The sequence below is a fragment of the Pseudorca crassidens genome, chromosome 7 (assembly GCF_039906515.1).
Source record: "Pseudorca crassidens isolate mPseCra1 chromosome 7, mPseCra1.hap1, whole genome shotgun sequence".
NCBI classification, from domain to species: domain Eukaryota; kingdom Metazoa; phylum Chordata; class Mammalia; order Artiodactyla; family Delphinidae; genus Pseudorca; species Pseudorca crassidens.
Window position 1 is genome coordinate 51279963 of NC_090302.1, and position 26307 is coordinate 51306269.

Consider the following 26307-nt stretch of genomic DNA (forward strand, 5'->3'; position numbering starts at 1 on the left):
AATGAAATAGTGTTAAGGAGGTTCTGTGTACATTAAGTACAAGTCACAACCCCTCACTAGTCTCTATTTTATACTCATTCCCTTTGAGTCCATCATGCTTTAGTGTTACTGCCTGTAAACAACTGTCCTAAGCAAAAATCCTGCTCTGTCCACATATTGGGGGTGAATGTCATTTTTTTCCCCAGAGGTCCCTTACGTAGATTTCAGCAGTAATGTTCCTGAAGCATCCTGTTTTTACATGGGGTGGGACTGTAAGGTTGGTGGGGGCAGAAGCAATAGAGAAATGGTAATGAAAATGCGGCAAATCTGGGCCTGCATTTGATGATGATGATGAATAGTTTGCCTAGATTAGAAGGAGCTTCCTAACATTCAAAAAGCCTTCTTTCTTTGACTTCTCTACTTCTGTTAGTTTTTTAAATTGTTATTTTAAAATTAGTTCTTTGAAGTGGCTTTGTCTTCTGATGAGATATCCTTCGGGGAATTGTTCCCTCTTATTTCTTTGACCATTTAGGGGGAAAAAAATCTTCTCTGCTTTTTAGCTTCTCATTCTTTGTTCTGACTTTACGGTATACTTTAAAGATCCAGTCTTCCCATGAAGTGTTTGGCCATCTCTAAAGGAGAGGTGTTTTAATAACTCTCCAGTAATGGGTGTCCTGTGGTTTTAAGGACTCAGATACGCTGCGCTTTGCCCCTCTCTGCTGAAGTCAGAATGCCCTGGGTCGAAATATTAGGTGCTGTGTCAGTCTTCCCAGGGCAAAAGTGGGTTTTGGGGTGAGGACAATGCAGGCTAGCCCAACAGCACAAAGTAAAATAGAACTAGGAGTGTGGGGGGTGGGGGGACTGAGGTTTGACTCAGTGGGACTGAGGTTTGACTCAGTGTAAGAAGGTAATTTTTAAAAAGCCATGGCTTATCAGTCACATATCATGTACCTTTTATAATTAAAAAATGAATTTCATTTATCCACTGGCCTAAACTATAACTTCCCAAACTGTGCTGTTCCACCTCACTTGTTTAATGTTCTTTGTTTGACAACCTTCAAAATGTAAGCTGAGGGCTTCCCTGGTGGCGCAGTGGTTGAGAGTCCGCCTGCCGATGTGGGGGACACGGGTTTGTGCCCCGGTCCGGGAAGATCCCACATGCCGCGGAGCAGCTGGGCCCGTGAGCCATGGCTGCCGAGCCTGCGCGTCCAGAGCCTATGCTCCGCAACGGGAGAGGCCACAACAGTAAGAGGCCCGCGTAGCGCAAAAAAAAAAAAAAAAAGAAAAGAAATGTAAACTGAGATCCATGCAGTGGTTCAGAAATAGAAATATTATAGTTTAATAAAGATAAAAGTAGAGGAGCTCAATTTAATGGCTCATTTTGATGATTTAAAAGAGATTTCATGCCTAGACTAATAATTATGTATTTAGCAATAAGAACATCTCAAAGCCCATTTCTCATCTTTTCCTGGAGGTACATTTTTTAATTTTTATTTATTAATTTATTTAAAGGGAATACGCTTTTTTATTGAAGTATAGGTGATTTATATATTATATTAGTTTCAGGCTCTGGGCACAAGAGTCCAGAGAGAGATACACTTCTTTTATATGCTCTCTAATGTCTTCTCCCAGAGTTGAGTTGAAACGAAACCAGCTCTAGCACGAAAATCCAAAATCCCTATCCCAGCCAGCAGCCAACAAAGAGCTGCCTCTTTGTGTTTCTAGGTCAGGGAGAAGTAAAGTCCATAACAATGACTGTTACTCAACCTTCCAAATGGTCTGGGGATGGCACAGACCCTTGTGGACTTGTCACTCTGGTGTGAGTGTGGGCAGCGAGAACTCTTCCCTCTCCTCCTTCCTCACCCTCTGTCATAGAGCAGGATACCTGTCCTTTGTTTGTTTTTTTGTTTTTGGCCAACGTTACAGCACCCGGGATCTTAGTTCCCCGACCAGGGATAGAACCCACGCCCCCTGCAGTGGAAGCACAGAGTCCTAACCACTGGACCACCAGGGAAGTCCCAGATACCTGTCCTTTGAAAATCTCACCAACTGAGCAATACTTGTCACCCTATGAATAAAGTTCATGCAATCACCTAACGTATTTTTGAGCCCCGACCGTGTGCCAGGCACAATGCTTGGTGCTGAGAAAGACAAAGAGGAGGACTGCCTCTCCTTGGAGGTAAACCCCAGTCTCCTGGAGACACTGGAACCCCTCACAATCACACTGATCTACAGAAAGACACGCATGCAACTTTGTCCTGCGGTCACTTGAGATCTTTGCAGGTTCTCCTGCCTCCAAAACCCAGACAAGCCTTCTCTCTCACCAAGTACCCAAAGCAGGCATATGTTTCTAGAAGTTGTTGGGGACATCTGAACAATTTATTTCTTAGTAGGCCTGCTGTTTCCTCCAATTGCAATATTTTCTTCCCCAACCCGAACCAAGACATCTGCCAATATTAAAATCATCAGGAATGTTAAAGCAAGCATTTTAATCAATGGTATTGATTTATTCATTGGCTGTTTTTTGTTTTTTTTAATGGGTAGGGGACTAGTAAAAATTCTGCCTCAAACCCAAAGAAAAAAGTCAGCTTCAGCAGCAGCAAAACTTGGAAATTTTCTGGTATGTGTATGAGTTTTTGTCAGTTGGCAGATTTGTTTTAGGAAACTATTTGCAAAGCCTGGAAAAAATGTGCTCCCTCCGTCTCTCAAAAGAACATGCAGGTTGGTTCGTGTTAGTCCTTCACGTGACAATTCTGCCTGGTGGCCTTTTGAAAAACGTTGCCCAGATTTGGCATCAAAATGGTGTCTTTAAACTTGAATTTTAGGTCTTTCACAAAACCAAATATTTTTGAAATGTTTGAATATTTACCAAGCATATGTTTGGCAAAGCCAAATATGTTGAAATTGTTGTTTTGTTTGGGGGAAACTTTCATTAAAAATTTGATGTTTTAAGGGAGGAAGAAGGTATTTGTGGTCGGTACTTTAAAGCATTCTTCTCCTCTTTTATCTGACCTGTCACAGCCTCTTTAAGAAACATTAATTCAGTGAATAGAATCAAAACTAGAACCAAAGAAAATTTAGTTATTCCTATACTTTTAAATTCTCAAGTTTTTATACTTAGTTGGTGATTGGATGGACTCCATAGAGGCTATTTTGATGTTGAGTATTTTCCTCTAGGTAGTCATGATATTATACTCCTTAGAGCAGGAATAATAACCCTGAGATACAGCTAAGAGGCAGAAATGTTACAAACTAAAGGATTTTTAAAGGAATCACATGTTTAAATATCAGCAAGTATCTAACATATACTTTTTTAAAATGTATATACTCGTATCAGTTACCTATTGCTGCATAACCAAAACTTTGCAGCATGAAACAACAGTTGTTACCTCACAGATTATGTGGGTTATCCAGGCATGGCTTGGCTGAGTGCCTCTGACTCAGGGCTCTCCAAAGGCCACAGTCAAGATGTCAGCCAAGGCTGGGATCACCCCAAGGGTCAATGAGGGGAGAATTCACTTCCAGGCTCACTCCTGAAGTTGTTGACAGTGTTCAGTTCCTCTTTCGTTGTTAAACTAAGGGCCTTAGGTCCTCTCTAGCTGTTGGCAAGAGATCCCCTCGAATTCCTTGCTATATTGGTTTCTCTGTAGGGCAGCTCACAACATGGCAACTGGGGTCTTCAGAATAAGCGAGAAAGAGAGAGAGAGAAAGCAAGATAGCAGCCAGGGTCTTTTTGTAACCTAATCTTGCTGTATCCTATTGGGTAGAAATGAGTCACTAGGTCCAGCCCACACTTGAGGGGAGGGAATTACAGAGGGTGAGAACACCAGGAGGCAGGCATCATTGGGAGCCTTAGAAGCTGCTACCGTAGTTCTTAACCAAGCTACCAAAAGTTGGGGCACTCCAGCTGTGTGAATTTGAAGGAGTGTGGGGAGGTGGGAAGGTGAGGGAGGGAGGGTGGATTACTTCCACTGATGCAGAGGACCAGGCTCCTTGTGGACAGTGTTCCCATCAGCCTGGTATATTTTTAGGACAATACACCTCTCCCTAATAGAAAATCAACAGCTTCTTGACAGATCCTCTAAGGTGAGAAGAGTCCGTCCCTGCCCCTGCCCCCAGCCCAGCCCTCCTCACGAACCCACACTCCAAAGAAACAAGCCTACCATGCGGGGGAACATTTTTTTCACCTAGGTTAAAGGAGATTTCCCAAGTTTTCTTAGATTCATAGTAGTAGGAAAAAACCCTACGCTGTACATATTAAGGAATGGGGTCTTTTATCCCATTGCCCAGCATGTAGCACCTTACCCACCCCACTCCCCCCTTATACCCTATCATAGACTCACCTCGTCTGTTCATCTATATACATATATAAAACCTATATAAATCCTCTGAGTGAAATGCAGAATGTACTTGTGGAAGGGTGAGTTTTATAGGATGTCTGAAATGTATATTGCTAGAGTAGTTCCAATCTCTGCTCATGTAAAATAAAATACATTCTGATTAAATATTTTCTAGTCATCCATAAAAACCCACTGAAAATAGGCTAATAAACCAACTGAGAGCTTGACCTATTTAACAAATATCTGAGCCCTCCCTAAGTCAGAATCACAAAGAATATCCAAATAACTTAGACCTTAAAACCACATCATGGGTTCCATGATGGTAGCTGGGAGTTGAAAGAGCTGCAGTTATGCAGTGAATATTTTGACTGTGTTGTCAGTGTCAAGTTTAAGAAAGTTATAGAAAAAAAATTGTGGAATAAAAAGTCTGGATTTGGGTACTTTTCCAACTTTTCCCCTTACTTTGTCACTCTCCCTGACACCCTAGGCAACTGGGGAATCTTCCTCAAAGCAGTGCCTCATGGTTAACAATTACCAGGTCATCCTTTTTATTTCCTTTCACCACTCACACCTGACAGCCCCTAAATCTAACCTCTTTGTAAGAAGGAAAAAACTGGGTAAACTAATTCATACTAAGGTGGGAGTGAATGATATATAAACCACTTAATACATTCAATCTGCTAAGTAGAGTTTCAAAAGAATATATGGTAACATGAATATCTTAACTGGTAAAATTTCAGCCAGTTCAACAAAGTATCTTTAAAAAACAACGTTTCAAGCAAGGTTAGAGATTTATTTTTTTCTTGAAGCAGTCAGTTTTCCCCAGCATGTTTCAAATGCTTATGTATTTGTGATTCTTTTCAGTGGGAATCTGATCTAGATAAAGCCTAGGATCATAAACATCCCAACTTTCCCTTTGGGTCTTTTGCTATTGAAAACTAGCTGGACTTTTCCTAAACAAGTAAGTGGGTTTTAAGGAGAGCTAGAGTGCTTTCACTTGTTTCTAAAAGGTAACATCTTCTTTGCCCCAGCTTGAGGTCCTGCATTATTTCATAGGAATGCTGGCCTTTCAAGCTCTCACTTAAGAGGAGCTTTTTATCTATCTCATAAGAAGAAGGGATAGGGATTGATGTAACAGAAAAGGTACTCTGCAAATATAGGAGCTGTGAGCATTTAGTTAGTTCATGTTCAAAGACAGATTCTTAGTACTTATAATATCTGTCCTATGTAAAGACACCGTATTTGATGTTCAAATTGTAGTTCATCAGTTGAGAAAGCATAGACCATTTTCCCTGCAAAAGTCTTGAAAATGGTGTAATAACAAGTATTAGAGTTTGCTGTTGTTTTTTGTTTTTCTCTCTCTCATTTGATTTCTGTTTTTGAGTGCATTACTTTAACATAACAAGACTATGGAGAGAGCATATTGGGTCCCTGTAGTGTTTCTAAACAACATGGTAACATTTTGTCTCTGGCTTCTTAACCGTGTTTGCTTTTTGTGGGGGCAGAGGGTAGAGGTCCGCAATGTTCAGGATACAGTACCAGCATTTATACAAAGCATTGTAGCCTAGCCCACAGAGCACAGAGGTTACTAAGGGTCAAGCTGCTGCTTGCCACAGCATCCCCGGTGCCTCCTTCCATTCTTGTGCCACTTCGCAGGGCAGGCAGCCTTGTGTGGATCCTGACTGGTGTCCTAGAACAGGTCTCACATTCTGTTTTTCTTGCTCTGATTTCTGAAGATGGAATGTTCTCTTCACCCTACATGTTAGGTGTTTTCTTCCCATTTCCGTTTTTCACTGATTCCTTTGTGAGTTTGTGATTTGATCTAACCTTAAGTATTAGAAATAGGAATAAACACAAATAATGGCATGAGACCATGGAACGACAAGACAGGAGGTAGCAAATATTTTATTTTTATGCATTTATTTATAAACATTCCCATTCTAAGAAAAGTATGTGAGGCAGCTTATGGAGATTGTGTAACAAGGAATAAAATTTCTGGGTGAAAGGAAAATAAGGAGAAGGAAATCGGTATAAATCTGGGTAAGGTTAAGGTCCTCTACACTTTCTTACAAAGTCAGCTGCAAATTTGACTTTGAGCTTCCTAGCAACCAAAAACAAAAACAAAACAAAACCAAAAAAAACCCCTGAACTACAGGATTCATACATCTGTCAAATTAAAAAACAGACCAGTTCCCTTGGATCAGTGGTTGTCAAACTTGAACGTGCATTTGAATCACCTGGGGTATTGTTAAAACGCATGTTCTGATTCAGCAGGTCTGCAGTGCATCCGAACTTGCTCCCAGGTGATGCTGCTCCTCTCTGGATGGCCTCTGAGTAGCAAAGTCAGCTCATCCAAAAGCATTTACAAAGCATGATCCCCACTTAAAATACATAGCCAGGGGGCTTCCCTGGTGGCGCAGTGGTTGCGACTCCGCCTGCCGATGCAGGGGACGCGGGTTCGTGACCCGGTCGGGGAGGATCCCATATGCCGCGGAGCGGCTGCGCCCGTGAGCCTATGGCCGCTGAGCCTGCGCGTCCGGAGCCTGTGCTCCGCAGCGGGAGAGGCCACAACAGTGAGAGGCCCGCGTACCGCAAAAAAAAAATAAAAAATAAAAAAAATAAAATATATAGCCACTCTAGGCTTGCAGGTTTCCTATTTCCAGAATATACCAAATATTAAACTCTGAGATTTCTAACTTCATTTGCACTTGATGTATTTAAAACACCAAAACTTCTGACACTGAGGGACAGTACTCACTCTCATCTTCTCAGTTATTTTAAACTTTGTTATTTTAAACTTAAAAAAAAAAAAACTCTTATAGTTTGCTTGGTGAAATCCTTTAGCCCTTGAACAATTTAATAAAAGACCACATCATGATAAAGTTCTGGTGAGTCTGATTGTTGACCAAAGAAACTGTTTACTGTTCTTAGAAGCAGCAAAGGTTATGGGCAGTGGGTCTAGTATAGGTTTCAGGGCACCCGCATTTGAATTGCCCTGTGCCATTTGCCAGCTGTGTTACCTTGTGCAAGTTATGCAACCTCTCTGTGCCTCAGTTTTATCATCTGCCTAATGAGGCTAAATAGTAGTACCTGTCATTGGTACGATTAGCTGTTATTAGAATGGTGCCTGCACATGGTAAAAAATAAATATTATTAGCTACTTTTACTATTACATTTAAAATAAATTTTCCTGGAAGTGAAATGTGACTGAAAAATAAAACCACCTCCTCAGCTTCTTATCATGCCTAGGTACCTCAAAATAGTATCTCTAGGTTTGCAATTTTCTTTGGAATGCTTGAGTAAAACACATCAGATAACTATAAGATATTACTGTTATTTGAATTTCATTCTGCTCAAATTGAAGTCTGTTGCTAAAAGGAAGTAAGAGACACCAACCTTTTCCTGTAGTTTTTGAATGAGGGCATCCCGTTCTTACAATTGGTTTTGCTACATTTCTGCTTCTGCGAAGAGTTCATCAGTTCTTTGGTTCTGTCTTTGTAAAAAAGGCTGGAGAGGGAAGGTTTTAAAACACAAGGAAAGAAAAAGAAATTACTTTGAAATTGCCAAAATAGTTAGATTGAGAGTGTTTGTTTAGAAACCTGGAGAGCTTTTTATATAGAAAGCTGTTTCAATAGTTTTGTATCAGGAGAGGTGGGTACTAATTTACTACCCCATCTACTTCAATCCAGTGCCTCTTGCTAGTGGCCTGCTATTAAACCAACATTTGCATCTCTAGCTATAAGAAAACTAATAAAACAGAAAAACCAGTTTCTCTGGTATTTTATTCTTCCCCTCTCCCATATCAATAGCCAAGTTCCTTTTAAAACCTCCCTAAACCGACTTCCCTGGTGGCACAGTGGTTAAGAATCCGCCTGCCACTGCAGGGGACACGAGTTCGAGCCCTGGTCTGGGAAGATCCCACATGCCGCGGAGCAACTAAGCTCGTGTGCCACAACTACGGAGCCTGTGCTCTAGAGCCTATGCTCTAGAGCCTGCAAGCCACAACTGCTGAGCCCATGCACCACAACTACTGAAGCCCATGCGCCTAAAGCCCGTGCTCTGCAACAAGAGAAGCCACCCAATGAGAAGCCCGCGAACCGCAACGAAGAGTAGCCCCCGCTCGCCACAACTAGAGAAAGCCCACGCGCAGCAACAAAGACCCAAGGCAGCCAAAAAAATAAATAAATAAATTTTTAAAAAATTAAAAAAAAAACCCTCCCTAAACCCGAAGTACCAGACCACATGTTAACTAAAGCATATTAAGATGCACCCACTTCCTTATTAATTACATATACCCTATGTATAATTTTATAGCAATCTGCAAAGTAGGGGGAAATTTTTTCACCTGTAGGTTAAACTCAATAGAGTTACTGTTGACTAATTGACCAAATGTTGCATTTGGTAAGCATTTAATTTAAAATTCATTAATTTTTATTTTGAGGTTTTACTTTTCATATTTTGGAGCTAATCATTTTTGAGGGTCTCAGGCATTTTTTTTGGAATCCTGATACGTTCATAGATCTTGGGCTCTGTGCCTGTCATCTTGAGAGAAAGAAACAGCTCTGCCTGTAACCCAGGCCCGGCTCAGGGTGGGAAATCATCAAACGCTTGTGAACTTGTAAGGAAATGGATTTCAGTGACGAGATGAAACTGAAGGAGTGCTCCCGCAAAAAGAGCATTTTGCCTTTCTGAGAGGCCATGGGAGAGAGAAAAAGATGGTAGAGGCTGTATCATAAAGACAGAAAGAGAGAAACTGAGGGATACTGAAAGAGACGCAGAGACGCACACACACACACACACACAGATTAAAGACAGGGAGTGGGTGAGAGAGGGAGAGCGAGAGAAAGAGAGAGAGAGAAGGAGAGAGAGAACGCCACCAAGAGATATACGAGAGACGTAGATAAATTGAAAGGTGGAGAGAGAAACCCACAGAAATTGATCCATTCTGTAAGTAATATGTTTTAAGTAATATGTTTTAAGATCTCACAGTCCTGCAGACTGTTTAAAGTTGCATTATAAAGTCCACTCAGCTGTTTTACAATTTTGATAGGAAGAGAATCTTCATTTGTGTCATATACTGCAGTTTACTAAGCACTTTTGGAGTATCATTGCATTTGAGACTTAACTCCAACCTTTCTATTACAGGTGAGGAAATTGACTTGTCCACCTTCTATTTGTAGAACATTTTGCAGTTTTTTTAAAGGACATTCTCACCCGATTTCTTACCTGGTGAGGGTCACTAATCATACGTCTCCATACAAGCCCATCTTCCCTGGTATAAAAGAGGCTTAGGTTACAGGCATTACTGATACTCAGAAGACAGTGAAGATAACCCAGGCCACAAGACCTGCAATTCTTTTTTTCTCCTTTTTTTCTTTTTCTTTTTTTTAAACATGTATTTGATATTATTACTTTGTTACAGGTTCTATAGTGAAGTAACAGAAAGAAAACCAAAATTGACACCAATTCTTCTCAAAATCACATGACCTTTTTCATTTCCCCAGATCATCTTTTAGCCCTTATTCTTTATGCATATTCAACTTCTGAATCTTTACGGCCCTTCCGTACAGAATGTTTTATATTCTAAATTTTCACTCCACATTATGCAATGAGTATAAGCCATTTAACTCACTTCAGTCTCACTTTCAAAGAGATACATAAGTAGCACAAGGATCGTCTGACCTGAACAGTTACAGTTGATCCTTTGGCTGTCTTCGGGATTTCCAAGGTCCTGTAATATTCTCAGAGTACAGAAGGCCAGGCTTCTGGCTTTATGGCATGACTGAGTGGTTCTCTATGTACTCCTTGGCAGGTGTGGTAGTGAGTGACACAAATATGTTTTTATTCAAAACATGGTTTAGGTTGGCATTATCAGCCACAGAAGATACGTATTTGCATCCCAAAGGATTAATCTGTACCACTACTCTTTTTAACCAGGCTTTTGCACAGGAGAAATAAGCCCAACTTGATGCATCTTACCTTGTGGCTTATTTCCCAATCTGTTAAAATCATGGTTAACTCAAATTATCAATAACGATCTACTCACCATGACGGCACCCATTACCCTAGTCAAAGAGAGCCCACCTGCCTTGAACAACACAGCTTCCCGCAGCTTCTGCTCTAGCGATTTCAGCTTCTCATTGAAGTTCTCCCTGGGCTTCATCCCTGGAACCAGCCGATGGAGGCCTTCTGTCCTCTTGTCGCCTCTCAAGGCCTCCTTTCATCCTCTCCTGCTGACTGAGTTGTGTTACAAGCTCAGCTAAAGAGGTGTTCAGAGCATCCAGTTGTTTAATCAGGTGGCCAGGATGCTTTTTGCTCTAGCTTACTTGCTCCTTGAGCTCCATTCCGAGCTGGAGAAGCCTCGGGGAGAGAACACTGAACCCGTGACAGGGCAGCTTTTTTATTTTTTTTTTTTTGGTCAGCAATATTTTTATTAATACGTATACTCACACTTTTTTAAAATTGAAGTATAGTTGATTTACAATATCGAGTTAGTTTCAGGTGTACAGCAATTCAGTTACACCTACACATATATATATATATTATATATATACCTATAAGGGAAAATAATCTGAAATGTATATATACATAATATATATTATATATAATGTATATTATATATATAGTAGTGTTTATATGTTAATCCCAGCCTCCTAATTTATCCCTCCCCCCACCCCCCTATCCTCTTTGGTAACCATAAGTTTGTTTTCTAGGTCTGTGAGTCTCTTTCTGTTTTGGAAATAAGTTCATTTGTATCTTTTTTTTTTTTAGATTCCACATATAAGCGGTATCATGAAATTTATCTTTGTCTGGCTTACTTCACTTAGTATGATAATCTCTAGGTCCATCCATGTTGCTTCAAATCACATTAATTCATTCTTTTTATGGCTGAGTGGTATTCCATTCCATACATACATATATATAAATAAATATATATATATATAATATATATACCCCACATTTTTATCCATTCATCTGTCGATGGACATTTAGGTTGCTTCCATGTCTTGGCTATTGTAAATAGTGCTGCATTGAACATTGGGGTGCATGTATCTTTTTTTTTTTTTTTTTTTGCAGTACAGGGGCCTCTCACTGTTGTGGCCTCTCCCGTTGCGGAGCACAGGCTCCGGACACGCAGGCTCAGTGGCCATGGTTCACGGGCCCAGCCACTCCGGCATGTGGGATCCTCCCGGACCAGGGCACGAACCCACGTCCCCTGCATCGGCAGGTGGACTCTCAAGCACTGCGCCACCAGGGAAGACCGCATGTATCTTTTTGAAGTATGGTTTTCTCCAGATACTTGCCCAGGAGTGGGATTGCAGGATCATATGATAGCTCTCTTTTTAGATTTTTAAAGAATTTCCATGGTGTTCTCTACAGTGGCTATACCAATTTACATTCCTACCAACAGTATAGGAGGGTTCCTTTTTCTCCACACCCCTTCCAGCATTTGTTATTTGTCAATTTTTGATGATGGCCATTCTGACCGGGGTGAGGTGATACCTCATTGTAGTTTTGATTTGCATTTCCCTAATAATTAGCGACTTGGAGCATCTTTTCATAGGCCTGTTGGCCAGCTGTATGTCTTCTTTGGAGAAGTGTCTATTTAGATCTTCTGCCCATTTTTTGATTGGGTTGTTTGTTTTTTTTGATGTTGAGTTGTATGAGCTGTTTGTATATTTTGGAGATAATTCCCTTGTCAGTTGTATTGTTTGCAAAGATTTTCTTCCATTCTGTAGGTTGTCTTTCTGTTTTGTAGGGCAGCTTTTCTCTTTGTTTCCTTGCAGTGGATAAAGAATAGGCTAAACTGAGGAGAAGCCAAACTGATGTTTTTGGCATTGTGGCTTTGAAAGATTTCAAGGTCCCTTGAGTTAACCTGTTTTCAGCAAAAGAAGGAGAGGATAGTCCCAAGACAGTAAAGAGCAGAGAGAGCTTGGTCAACAATTGGATCTAATAATGACCAAATTCTACAAGTTAACCTCTAACTTCCTGGAGCTGCTCTATCCCAGCAGTTTAAAAATAAGTTGAGGGGCTGTTGCTGAATCAGTGGAAAGAATTTAAAATTTCTAAAATAATTTTTAATCAAGAGAAGCCATCTGAAGTGGCTTTGGAAAGAAAATTGTTGATGAATACCAAACGTCCTGTTCAATGTTGTGATGCATATGACTGAAGAGAAGCATTTTTGCCTGTATTTGGGGAAAGGTGAGATTATACTAAATGAACCGCACTTACACTGGACCTGTAGTTACTGGAGAAACTTTCAAAATAACTTTGCTTTACAAGGGATTCCTATTTCAGTTACGGGTGAGCTTCTCAAAAATCATTAGATAATATAATTCTTAGGATTTTTCTAGCTAATATGACACTTAATTTACCATCTATAAAACGTATGAGGCTGTTTCTCAGTTTGTTGATCATTACTCTTATCTGGTTGAGCCTGTGTGTATCACTGACCCTGCAGGTAGATCTTCCCTTCCAAGAGAAAACACTATTATTTTCTTATATTCATTTCTTAAAAATCATACAGATTTAACAAAACCTATCACTTGGCATTCTTGCCAGTAAGAACTATGATGATCCTTGGGAAATGCATCTCCTTAAAAAAATTCTTAAGCAAAGTCATTTAATGTCTCTGGGAGCCGGCTTGTGGCCTGCAAAAAGGGATGTTGGACTAAATTCTTTGATGTTTCCTTCCTGCTCTGTACTGTGTGGAAAGTGCATTCAGTACGGGCAGAACACTGTACGCCCGTGGTGATGATGTTTGAATATAGGGGGTCAGCAAAGCCTTTGGAAGCCGTGTGCAAAATTGTTGACCGGTGTTGGGGAGTGTGGGATAAGTCGGTGGTGCCCATGTGTTGGGATGTAGGAGAGGAGTGTGGTGACAGCTGACTTGCTTATCCATTCTGGCAGGGCTGCTACCATTGTGATCTACACCGACCCTTTCATCTGGCTACTTCAAAGCATTTTTACAAACTGTAGCTCATTATTTCTTCAAGCACAGCATAAAGAAAGGTTGACTGGTGTCTTTTCAATTAACTCAAAGATGAAGAAACTGAACTATATAGAACTAAAAGGGATTCTCCCAGAAGTATACTGCATTGCAGAGGGGCAAGATAGAGAAAGTGTTCATCCCAGCTTCATAACTGACAAAAAAGCAAAAAATCTTAGTGCTTATTTTTGGAGACTGTGTACATTATGGTACCCTCATAATATGGAAGATCATGCAGCCATTATACTCCCCTCTCTGCATGCAGCCTCTCTCATGCAGAGAGGGGAGTATACCCCACACAGATCCCCGCATCCCAACCGTGAACTGCCTTCTGCCATTGTTGCTACGTCCATGGCCTCTCCTGACAGCATCAGAGGTTCAACTCTATCTGCCTACCTTGAGACTGGCGTCCCTCAGTGTGACAGAGAAAGATTTGGAAAGCGGCACTGAGACATCCATGTTGTAGAGTCAGAACAGCACTGAACTGGACGCTGTGCCCAGCTGGTGGCTAATTCACGGAGTGAACTGTTACTTCACCTCTCAGGGCCTCAGTTTCTCATCTGCATGACCATCAGATGCAGGTCCACTAGGCCATTCATTGGGACTTGTCCAGGGTTGTGGTTAGTGTTGTCACTCTTGATATTAGTGTTGTCACTCTTGATATTGTTGTAGCAAGGAAGATCCATGGGGTAAATTCATGGATTTATGCAAATACTGGTCCAGAAAGACCATTTGTGTACACGCACGCACATACACACATGCACACACACAGGATGGAGGATCATTCTGGTTATGACAATGCAGAGGTTAGAGTTGGTCAGCCTAGTCTTTCTCTTTTGGTTTTTCAGTTCCTGACTGCCCCAGACTTCATAAATCAGACTTTAAAATTTTTCTTCTCCTCCCTCGTACTTGAGTATTGACTTTTTACCCTTTTCCAATGGAACAAACCTTACATATGAGTATGAACCCAGTAGGTGGCACTGACTACATCTATTAAAGACAGGAAATTTGCCAGGTGTAGTTGTATAGATCCATAATGCAAAATTCACATGTATAGCTCAGTGGTTCTCAGATGGGGGTGACTTTGCCCCACCTGGGGACATCTGGCAATATCTGGAGGCATTTTTAGTTGTCACAGCTGAGTAGGGGGGAGATACTACTAACATCTAGTGGGTAGAGGCCAGGGATGCTGCTGAACAGCCTACAGTGCACAGGACGGCCCCTCAACAAAGAACTGTCCAGTCCAAAATGTCAATAGTGCTGAGGCTGAAACCCTGGTATCAATTAATATGCAAATCCTTGTAAAGTATTATGAGAGCCTATATTCACAGAGGGAAAATCTGGTCACCTGGCCCTCCTTCTTGGTCACTGCTCTCCTGGTGTCTAGGTCACACAAAGGCTGTTTTGTCCTCTTGAAGCCTTTGGGGAGAATGTGTTACCTAGGAGTTAGAATAGTGGACCAAGGGTGAGGAAGACAAGACATTTTCCCAGAGAACGTGACACAGTTGAGTCAGCCTTTGGTGTACTGTTGACACTCAACAGTTAATAAGATCCAGAGAATTAAGGCAAGCTTGCCTCTGAGAGATGTCATGAATAACATAGTCTGAAAAGGCCATTCTTATTCTTTTGTTTAATGGCAGTCTTATCTGAGGGGATGTAACTTAGATAAGGTTAAGAGCATGGCTCTGGAACCAGAGTGCCTGACTTTAATTCTTGATTGCCATTCACTAACTGTATGTCATTTTTTCCCTCATTTGTGATGTGGGGATGATGCCATCAAAATAGTATCTACCTATAGAATAATTATGAGAATTAAACTAATAAATATGAAGTATTTGAAACATTGCCCAACTTAGGATAAGTACCTTATAAATATTAGTATCACTATTGTTTCTTTAAGTCAGGAATATGATTCAAAGTATATACATTCATTCTTTTATTCAACAAGTATGTTTTTTTTAGCACCTACTATGTCCCAGGCACTGTTCTAGCTGCTGAAGATATATCAGTGAATCAAAAACATCAGATAAAAATCCCTGCCTTCATGGAGCTTACCTTTTAGTGGATTATAGTAGTAATAATGCAAACAGAAAGAAAAAAATATACAAAATTATAGTCAGCCTGGTACTTGTCCTATAGTTTTTGAATGGATGGATATATTATTCATAGTTTTGTATTATGTTACGTAGCTAATTGGGCTTGGAAGTTTGAACTGTCATCTTATGTAAGAAAAGAAAGTTAGGGACTTCCCTGGTGGTCCAGTGGTAAAGAATCTGCCTTCCAATGCAGGGGACGCAGGTTCGATCCCCGGTCGGGGAACTAAGATCCCACATGACGTGGGACACAGCCCGCGTGACACAACTACTGAGCCCGTGCGCCTCAACTAGAGATAGAAAATCTGCACGCCACAACTAGAGAGAAGCCCGTGCGCCGCGACAAAGAGCTGGCACGTCACAACAGAAGATCCCGCATGCCACAACTAAGACCCAAGGCAGCTGAAAAAAGAAAGTTAAACCAATACAGAAAGTCATGCCAATAAAAAATGGAAACTACTGGGACTTCCGTGGTGGTCCACTGGTTAAGACTCTGCGCTCCCACTGCAGGGGGTGCAGGTGCAATCCCTGGTCGGGGAACTAAGATCCTGCATGCCGCACAGCGTGGCCAAACTAAGATTAAAAAAAAAAAAAATTGAACTACTACATAACATTAGCAAGGAGAAAGAGGAGAACTGAAATTAGGCCACTGTCTATGGCCATGAGTTTTGTTTAAAATGAACTGAACGTTTTGCCTTCTTATCTTTGTATCAGACATATAGTTACCGCTAGGCAGATTTGCGCATTCCAAGACATTCCGAGACTTTCTCAGCTGCAGCAGGCACCTCTGTCTGTGTAGCAAAACAGAGAACAATGTTGGTTATTATCAGATCACTGCAGCTGAAGAGGAAGAATCAACAGTAACTCACTCTCCAAAAGTAATTCGCTTCTGAAAGGAAAAACTCCTTCAGAACTGTCATCTCATGAGTGTAGGCTTTAGCATTCCCTGAAGAACTTGGTTAAAAGAAACTCTAGACCTTACTGATTGGTTCCTCATCTTTTGTTTTCCAGAAACCTTCTCTATGTCTACCCACAGAGGCTGAACTTTGCTAACAAACTAGCATCTGCCCGGAACATCACAATCAAGATCCAGTTTATGTGTGGAGAGGATGCCAGCAATGCTATGCCGGTAATGAGGGAAATAAACATTTGCCTCGAACCAGGGTGGGCTGAACTTCCCTTGCTGGTTCACACAGACAAAATCAAGGGCTGATCAGCGTCGAGTGTGTGTGTTGATTCAGGCCAGTACCACTGATCACGTGCAGGGGCCTCTGTGGCTGGTCCAGTATTGCTCCCAGGATGCTGATGGGGAAGCAGGGTCAGCCTAAATCGAAAGTCTCTTTCCCAACTTATGCCACAGTGAGCTGGGAAATTTAGAAATGCAGATCATTTTAGAAGACTGAAAAATATCATGAATTCTTTCCTTGCCACCCTAACAGCATAAGAAGTAGAAAGACAGGCCCAAGGTGTCAGCCATGCTTGCTGTACTTTCAGATGTGCACTGCGGTACACATCTACCTAAGCCCCAGTCCACATCTAAAGATAAATATAATAGAAAGTACTGCCTAGTCATAATAAACATACACCATCTCAACACCTTCTAGGAATGGATCTTCATCCTGAGGTAAAATGTAAATCAAATAATAAATACATAATGCAGTGTTCCCTAAGGAACCCAAGATGCCAGAATTTGTATTTTTTTAACCGTCTGCCAACAAACGAGATGGTGGTTAGCTATTACTATTTTATTTAAGGTGTAGAATTCAGTTAATATACCTTTCTACTGAAGTCACTTTTTTCCGGTGCTTCCATTCTTCAAATATCCACTTTTTTTAAAAAACCATCTTTTTAATGTCCCACCTACCTTCCCAATGCAAGGCATCCTTTTGCAATGGTTGTGGGAAAGAAATCCTAGAGGAAGACTCCCCTGGTTCTCCCCACTCTCACCCCTGGCAAATCCATCAGGGCTGCCAGGTACAGCTGTGGTAGCCAAGGTCCCCAGCCAGGGATGAGTCGGGGCCAGACTCCAGCCTGTTCACCGCTCACCAAGCCCTGGGACCTGGCATGGGCATTAGTGCATCTAGTAGGAAGGGCTCTTTTTTAATTTACCCAGAGGTGAGTCCACGTGTGAAGTCATGTGCCTTTAGGGCTGACCCAGGCCCAAAGAGGTGTCTTCTTCTAAACACCATAAACGTGTGGCCAGTGATGGTCCTGATGACCCAAGTGACCCGGCAAAAGAGCCTCGACCAGGGATCTCTTACAGAGGGCACAACTCTGTAACGTTGCCCTGTAGTATAGACCTCTGGGGAAGAGGCGGATCTAGAGAGCACTGGTTTTCTAGTCTCACAAGCCTATGGCCCTTGGTCACTGATGTAGCCTCTGCGGTCTCCGTTTACCCTTCATAGCCAGTTCTTCTGCGTCAGTTGGGCCGCTTATTAATTTACAAAATGCAGCTCTATGAGACCAGAACCTCCTACTGGGCTGATGGTCATTGATTTGATTTAACCAAATATCACAGTTAATTTGGCCCTTTCTATACTGGTGAACAGGTCATCTTTGGAAGATCCAGTGGGCCTGAATTTCTGCAGGAAGTTTATACGGCTGTGACATACCACAACAAGTAAGTATATTTCAGAGTTCTAAACATATGCCAAGATTGTTTTATTATCTCCTGGCTTTTCTGAATCCCCTAGGTGATTCCTTCTACCAGTATTTATAATTCAGGGACTAAGGGACAGAGGAAATCCATGCCAGTTCCCTGATTCTATGTTGGAGAACCACAAATTTTGCCATTACCTGTGATTGGGAGAAGAACATATCTTCAAGAACCTAATATTGTTTTGAGTTTTCTGGAGCCTTCTACTCTAGTGTGATATAGAGAGGTCTTATGGTGTTCCATAAAGAAATAAATTTCTTGCCTTGCTTTGAGGTACTGGAGGGACCAGAAACAAAATCCAGCCCTCCTTGGTCTGTCTCCTTGTCTTCTATCCATACCTGCACCACTACCTACTTTAAGATTTAAGTTGACCAAAGGAGAAATGAAACACTCATTTTTATGTGGGTAAATTGAGTCAGAGAATAATGTCTAAACTGTTATTCACATTTCCAGGTAGGACATCTGTGGATTTGATTCCGGCCTGATAACCTTGGCCCATTTAAGTATTGAATACTTCTCTGAACCCACCCTCTTGGACTGGAATGAGGATTAAATGAATAATGTATGTGAAGCCCTTAGTAAACCGCCTGGGACATCATAATTCAGTAAAATCAGATTCCCTTTCCTTCCTGCATCCTTCATTTGTTTCCCCCAAATCCTTTGATGAGTGCCAGCTGTGCACCAGTCCCTGTTCTTGGGGTAGAGATAGAAAAGGAGGTCACAGCAGGACTCCAAACCTCATCCTCTGTCCAAATTAAGTTGTTGGATTTTTCCATTGTGTGCAGGGATTTTTTTTTTCTGGCAAAGCTTTTTGTTTGTGAGCAACCTTATATAAGTGAAGTGTATCCAGTGACATAAGCTTGGTCTCAGGACTTTAAGCTTAGGAGGAGACTGATGTAAAATGAAAAGTAAAACACCAAGCAGGCGAATTCTGAGGGGCAAAGGGTCCGTGGTGTTACAATTTATAGTCAGAGAAGCCATCATTCTTGCTAAAAGTTATTTGTGTCTAATGTGCTTTTGAAACAGGTCTCCTGACTTCTATGAAGAAGTGAAAATTAAGCTCCCTGCTAAGCTCACAGTAAATCACCACCTCCTGTTCACCTTCTACCATATCAGCTGTCAGCAGAAGCAAGGAAACTCCGTAGAAACTCTCCTGGGATATTCAGTGAGTTGTTTTCAACTTGCAGATTCACTCTGCAGTTGTTGGGGCCTCCAAGGTTCCTGCAGAGATAAACAGCTAAATTCTATTCACTTGCTTTTTTCCTGTCAGAAGTAGCAAAATGTGCCAAACCAGATTGCAGCAAAGAGCAGAGATGACTTGACTTAGGAAATGACTATTTCAGGAATGAAAGGTGGTGGGTGAGAGATAGTGAAAGAATACTCTCATTACAATGTCCATTATTTCCAAATTTTATATATATGCTTCACATATAAAAATAGCTCTTTTTTCCCCAAGGGGAAAAAGTTATTTCTTTAAAATATATAAAAGGTAAAATAAGCATTGATGTTTTCCAGATATACACACACATTGGCTATAAAGAAAAATGCTACTGCTTTGGCTCCGAAAGCAGTGAATCATTGATATTACCATCTCAGGAGCTCTCAGGGAATTTAAAATCTAAGAACTTGACAGAAATTACTGCCCAAAAGAGCTCTGGTCAATATCTAATCATCATTTAGTTGCGTTTGATTATTGTGAGCTAGATAAATTGCCAGAATTATATGCTGTAATAAATCCCATTTTATTCTTTACATCATCTATTTCAGTGGCTGCCAATTCTCTTAAACGAACGTCTTCAAACTGGCTCCTACTGTCTCCCAGTTGCCTTGGAGAAGCTGCCACCCAACTACTCTATGCATTCTGCAGAGGTAACCAGCAAGCTGGCCATCACCTGGTTCCTGTCCAGCCATGGTCTTGGACCACCTTTCCAGAGCCACTTCCCATTCCTTTATACATGACTAAGGATGCTCAGCGTGTTTTGGGGAGCAGTCATCTGTCAGCACAGGGTGTTTTCTGAGAGCACGTTGTTCTGATAGGATGGGAGAAATAACTGGTTTTAAGACCTCATTAATTTAGATTGTCACCAATTCAGAATGTTGGGTAAATACAACCCATACCCAGGCAGCATTACCTTGTATTATCTATAACAAAGGGGTTTACAGAATGAGGTATTTTAAAAAGGAAGGCAGGGCTTCCCTGGTGGCACAGTGGTTGAGAGTCTGCCTGCCGATGCAGGGGACACGGGTTCGTGCCCCGGTCCGGGAAGATCCCACGTGCCGCGGAGCAGCTGGGCCCGTGAGCCATGGCCGCTGAGCCTGCGCGTCCAGAGCCTGTGCTCCGCAACGGGAGAGGCCACGACAGTGAGATGCCCGCGTACCGCAAAAAAAAAAAAAAAGGCAAATAGAGCTCACCTGTGATAACAACTGCTCTCAGCTCCCATCCTTACAAAAGGTTCCCATGCCAGATTCCACTGGTTTCTCCTCTGGATCAATTGTCACAGTCCCCAGGTGGATATTGGGGCTTTTATTCCTCTAAAGAGGCCAATGTCAATATTCTTTCTCTCCTCCCGTTCCCTGTCCCGCCTTTTTGCCCATACATTCTGCTGCAATCCACTAGTTTAAAGGGAGCCCAGTGAACCCTCCGTTCTGATTGCACCAGCACCAGCGCTCATGCTTCTCAGTCTGGTTGGTGTAGGTTTACATCAATAAGATTTATTTTGAAGCAAATACCAGACATCATATCATTTCATTTATAAATAGTTCAGTATTTTATCTTAAAGGATAAGGGCTCCTTTTTTAACCATACCATTGTCATACCTTAAAAATTAATAATAGTTCCTTAATACCGTCATATATCCAGTGATCAAATTTCCAATGATCTCATTAATGTCATTTTTTTTTTACAGTTGTTTGTTGCGTATGAGGATCCAAATAAGCTCTATACGTTGCTATTGCTTGACATGTCTTTTAAGGCTCTTAATCTATAGGTCCCCCTTCATCTCTTTTGTTTTCCTTGCATATTTCAAGTTGAATTTCCCAGGAATTTGAATTTTGTTCCAAATTTTATAGTCAACTTTCTTTCCTACTCTGACTACCCACCCCCACTCCCCAGGCTATTCCGTTTTCTATTTCCTTTTTTTATTTTCCCCTGGAGAGAGAAGCTTTCTTTGCCCTGGGCCACATGCATATGCCTGAATTGAGATCAAAACTATTCTCCTCAAAACCACCTAAGTGGTTTTGTATGTTCACAGATACTCCCTGTTACTTCTTATGATTTGGACACACAGCCCCTTGCTGAAGCCCTCAAAACCACCTTTTCAACATCAAGCGGCACATTCTCATTTCCTAGAACACCCAGTAAACACACCTGGCTTTGGAAACAAACACATCTTGATCCAAAATCCAGATTCTGCCATGCCCTAGCTGTGTGAACATGGGTGAATTGCTTACCCTCTCTGAGTCTCAAAGAGGAAACCTAGCCCAGACCTGCCTGCAAGGTAGCTGTGAACATTGAATGAGATAATACATATCAAGCAACAAACTCGATGCTTAAGTAAATATTAGTTCCTTTTTCCTACTTGCCCTAAGCTATCTTTATCAATATGCCCTCAGCTTCTCCTAATATGCTTTAGGGCTACCCCGTCCAATATCGTTGCCACTAGCCACGTGAGGCTCTTTAAAATGTGGCTAGTCCAAACTGAGATGTGCTGTAAGTATAAAACACAAACTGGGTTTCAAAGACTTAGTAGCAGGAAAAAAATATATAAAATATCTTATTCATAGTTTTCTATTTTGATTACATGTTGAAACGATAATCTTTAGGCTATATTGGGTTCAATGAAGCATAGTATTAAAATCATTATCACATTAAAAAAATTTTTATGTGGCTACTAGAAAATTTTAAATGACATAGATGGCTCACATTATATTTTTAGTGGTCAGTGTTGCTTTAGATTACTGCAAACTCCAGTGACCCCACAGGTCAGACTCATTAATAATGAGTGCAAGGTCCTGGTGGAATTTGTTCACACTGGAGACTGTCTTCCCACCCAAGGTCATAGCTACTCCTCTGCTCTGCACATTGGTGCCATGCTGGGATGCAAGACCAACGTCTTCAAATTCTCAAAAGACGATAGAAAAGCAGGCTTTCATGTGAAATTTTCTGACATTCAAATGTTTGGCAACTAATTCGACAATTTCTAACACTGGGCCAAACAGCACCTGTCTGTGGGCTGGATCCAGCTTTGGGCCCCAGTTTGTAATTCTGTCTGAGATAGTTCCAAAGGTCCCCACCCCGTGCACACATCCTACCCTTGCAAGTACAGTATGTTTCCTTCCATTAAAATGCAAGATACACAAAACCCACGCTCACATGGCCAAGTCTGCCAAGGCCCTCCTTACTCAACACTGTAGGATGACAATTCCCTTGAGATTTTAAGGCAAGAAGTGGCTCTGAGGACTACAGGGCTATTGATATATAAATATTATAAAAGTCATTTTGAGTAATTAAAGCAGGAGCCTAGAAGGACTGCTACTTGGAAACATTTTGTTAAAAGGGAACAAAACTGTAGTCTCTCAAAAGCATTAAAATTTCATGTCTCCTAAAGATATTCTACACTTTGTCCTGACATTCCTGATTAATGGAGAAATCATTAGGATATGACTTTATTTTAATTCCTAGAATCAAGGATTACCAGTGCTGGATGGAAGCTTAAATTAGATAGACAACGCGATTCAAACCCCTTCTTTCAGCATGAGAAAATGAAGGCCCAGAAAGTTTCACTGACCTGTCAAAGTGAAGATAATTAATTTGGTGTAAAACTGAACTTGAACCCAGGGCTCCTAACTCTAAGGCCAGTTATATTAGTTTTCCAGGGAGATTTGTATTTGTATAACCCTGACATCTACTGTCAAGTTGCTTTACTCAGCTTGTTAGTACTGAGAAAAGGGAATTGAATTGCTAATTTGTTTTCTTTTAACACAGAAAGTCCCTTTGCAGAATCCTCCCATTAAATGGGCTGAAGGACATAAGGGAGTATTCAATATTGAAGTGCAAGCTGTTTCTTCTGTTCACACCCAGGTAAGGAGTATCCAGGTCAAGTTTAAATCAGAACAGCAGGCTAATAATGAAGATGGGGTGCAGCAGAGAAACTTCTAAGGACAGTTCAATAAAAGATCAGTGAAGATCTTTGTGCCTGGATAAAACAACACCAAAAAACCCTTTTAGTTCTATGTGGGAAATTGCAAGCCTGTTAGGTTTTATTTGTTGTTTTCATAGAAAGACCTTATAAAAATGTTGAAGCAGCTTGGCACCTGCACTGTTGGTTGAGAAGTTTCGTGGGGAGACTTCATTTAAACATTTTCCTGCTGTTGCTGTCTCATTTCCCTCTGTAATTCTGCCATTTCTCTTCCAGATTTTTTGTTGTTGTTGTTCTACTTTCTCTCCTTTTCCTGCCACTGTCTTGAGTTTTGCATCTGCTTAGACCCCTGTCTCAGCAGTGTGTTTGCCTGGTATCCCTGCCTCTGCTTACAGAACATGTCAGAGTCCAAATTAATTTTTCTTCAGCTAATAATTATTGAGAGGTTCTATTTTGTGCACAACACTCTACAAAGAAGTTCATAACCTGGTCTGAAACACCCGTGTCTTAGAACTTCTGCTCTGAAACACTGGGTAAGAGGTTTTGCCTAGAAGCAGCTATCTGATTGTGTTTATGAATCCACTGGTGAGCGTTGAGGGGATGAGACCCATGAGGCCTGCCATCTGCCTTCCCAGGACAACCACCTGGAGAAGTTCTTCACCCTCTGCCATTCCCTGGAAAGCCAGGTGACCTTCCCCATCCGCGTGCTGGACCAGAAGATCAGTGAAGCGGCTCTGGAGCATGAGCTGAAGCTCAGCATCATTTGCCTCAACTCCTCCCGCCTGGAGCCCCTTGTGCTCTTCCTGCACCTGGTGCTGGACAAGCTCTTCCAGCTGTTCGTGCAGCCCATGGTCATCGCTGGCCAGACAGGTAGGAGGCCTGGGGGCCTGGGAGGAGGCAGGCAGTGCCTTGTTTTATGAAACACGATTTTCCAGAAGTTCCGGGAGCAGGGCCAATGTGATCTTTCTGTTGAGGATGTGAGTCCAAGGGAAACCAAGTCCACTGCTATTTTTTTTTTTTTTTTGGAGATTCCCTGGATGTTTAAAAAAAAGAAACATTAATATAGGATGCTTAAAATTATCGGGGTTTTTTTACATTAATGTGTTGAATGACTGAAGCCAATCCTTTAAATTCCATTCCTAGTAATTGATGGTTTTCTTTTACCTCGAAGATATTTTTTGTTGACTTGACCAACAAGGGAATCCAATGTTTTAAAGAAATAAGACAACCCATATTAAATGGAAGGAAAGGAACTGTCTAAATTGAAATTCAATGTGATCCCTTTCTTATTGAGATAAAATGCATATACCATAAAATTCACTAAAGTGTACAATTCAGTGGTTTTTAGTATATTCACGAGGTAATGCAACTGTCACTACTTTCTAATTCCAGACCATTTTCATCAGCCTCAAATGAAACCCCACACTCCTGAACAGTCACCCCATTCTCCCCTCCCCTCAGCATGCAGCAAACGCCCATCTTAAATGCTTACTTTTAACAAATGAACACTAAATACAATGTGTAAGACTTCCTTTGGAAATAATGTTGTGTAGGGCCTGGGTCCAGTGGTTCTTCCATCTCCTGCAGGGGTAGACTGGCTGCTGTAGGGCATCTTTGTTTGACACTATTTTCAGCTGGGCTTGTATTAGTCTGTGCTCTCCAGCCCAGCAGATATCTTTGGGTACCATCCATGCTGCCAGTACTGTGCTTAGAGTTGTAGGTTTTGCAATAATAATCAAGAGCATATTGAACCTCAGAGGACTTATGATAAAATATAGCAAAGATCAGCAGCACAGGACACAAGTCCTCAAATGGACACAGCTGAATACTGTCGGGGTGATGGCGAAGACATCCATCCGGGAGGATGAGGAAGGCCCCCAGAAAGAAGCCTGCAACTGAGATGGCTTTGAAGTGGGGTTAGAGGGAAAGAAGCCAAAATGGGGACAGAGACTGGCAAAAGCAGAGGACCAGAGTGTCTGGATCAGAAAAAAAGTAGTTCAGAAAAAAGTGTCAAAAACCACTTTACTGGGAGTGTCAGAATGGAGGAGATAACACTGTTGGGCCGTGGAATATGAGTAAGTTGGTGGGGAGGGAGAAATGAACTTGTAGCCTAGGACACATGGGGGAGCTTTCAGAGCTAGGGAAGAGCGTGACCTCTGAATCCCTCAGTTTGCAGTGTATCCTGGGATGCATCTGCTGTGGCTCCACAGATAAGGCGCCCTACCTTGTCGGCTACCTTTTCACACGTGTGGCTGTTGCCTCTCCAGCTAGATGCCTGTGGAGTGGCCATCTGTACCCTCCCTGGATTTCCTTCTACGCCCTCCACATGTGTGGTGCACTGCTTTGTAGGCCCCAGCTATGCAGTGTAGACTTGTTCACTAGACAGAATGTTCATTCACACATTTTGAGCCAATATGTGGGACTCCAGGGTGTTGGGACAGGCAGCATAGGTGGAGGCACTTGGTCTCCAAGCATCTATTCAGAACTTACCTGTGTCAGGCACCATGGAAGGCATGGTGGGGAGAGAAGAAAGTATGAGAAATGCACTTTGCTTCCAGCCTATCAGAGAGACAGAATTTCCCACTGCAAACAGCCCAGGAACCTTGTGATCTGGTGTCACTTAAGCCCTGTACTGAGTGGTGTCAGAGGCTTCATTGAGGAGGTGGGATGGTGCTTAGCATTGAAAGGTTAGTATGATTTTGTGGGTGGGAGCAAGGAGGGCTTTCTAGGTGAGGACAGCAGCACGAGCAAAACTGCAGAAGTGAGAAGCAGACGCGCGATGGGGACAGTATAAAGATTGCCTTATTTTAAGGAAGTTGAATTTGAGCAGAAGAGGGTACCAGGTGGGATAAGTAGGGTGGAGCCAGACTGTGGAGGGTTTGGAGCGCCTCAGCAAGAGTGTACACAGTGAAGCACTGTTTGTACAGGTCCAGGGACTGACATGATACACATACGTTTTTAGATTAATCTGTACACCAAGAATCCATATTGTTCAACAGCCCATCTCAAACCATAGTGTGCGTAAGAATGACCTGGGCATCTTGTTAAAATGCAGATGCTGACTCAGTCGGTCCTGGGCGGGGCCTGAGATTCTGCATTTCTAATAAGATCC

General features: G+C 41.8%; 1 protein-coding gene across 1 annotated transcript in view; it reads left to right on the forward strand.

The window, feature by feature from the left end:
• Positions 1–26307, forward strand: part of DOCK8 (dedicator of cytokinesis 8) — a 221854-nt gene that overhangs the window by 116999 nt on the left and 78548 nt on the right. Inside the window, exons 15-20 of the mRNA XM_067744237.1 lie at positions 16413–16530; positions 17951–18021; positions 19084–19222; positions 19825–19926; positions 23042–23137; positions 23831–24065. Coding sequence (XP_067600338.1) covers positions 16413–16530; positions 17951–18021; positions 19084–19222; positions 19825–19926; positions 23042–23137; positions 23831–24065 — 761 coding nt within the window. The remainder of the gene's footprint in view (positions 1–16412; positions 16531–17950; positions 18022–19083; positions 19223–19824; positions 19927–23041; positions 23138–23830; positions 24066–26307) is intronic.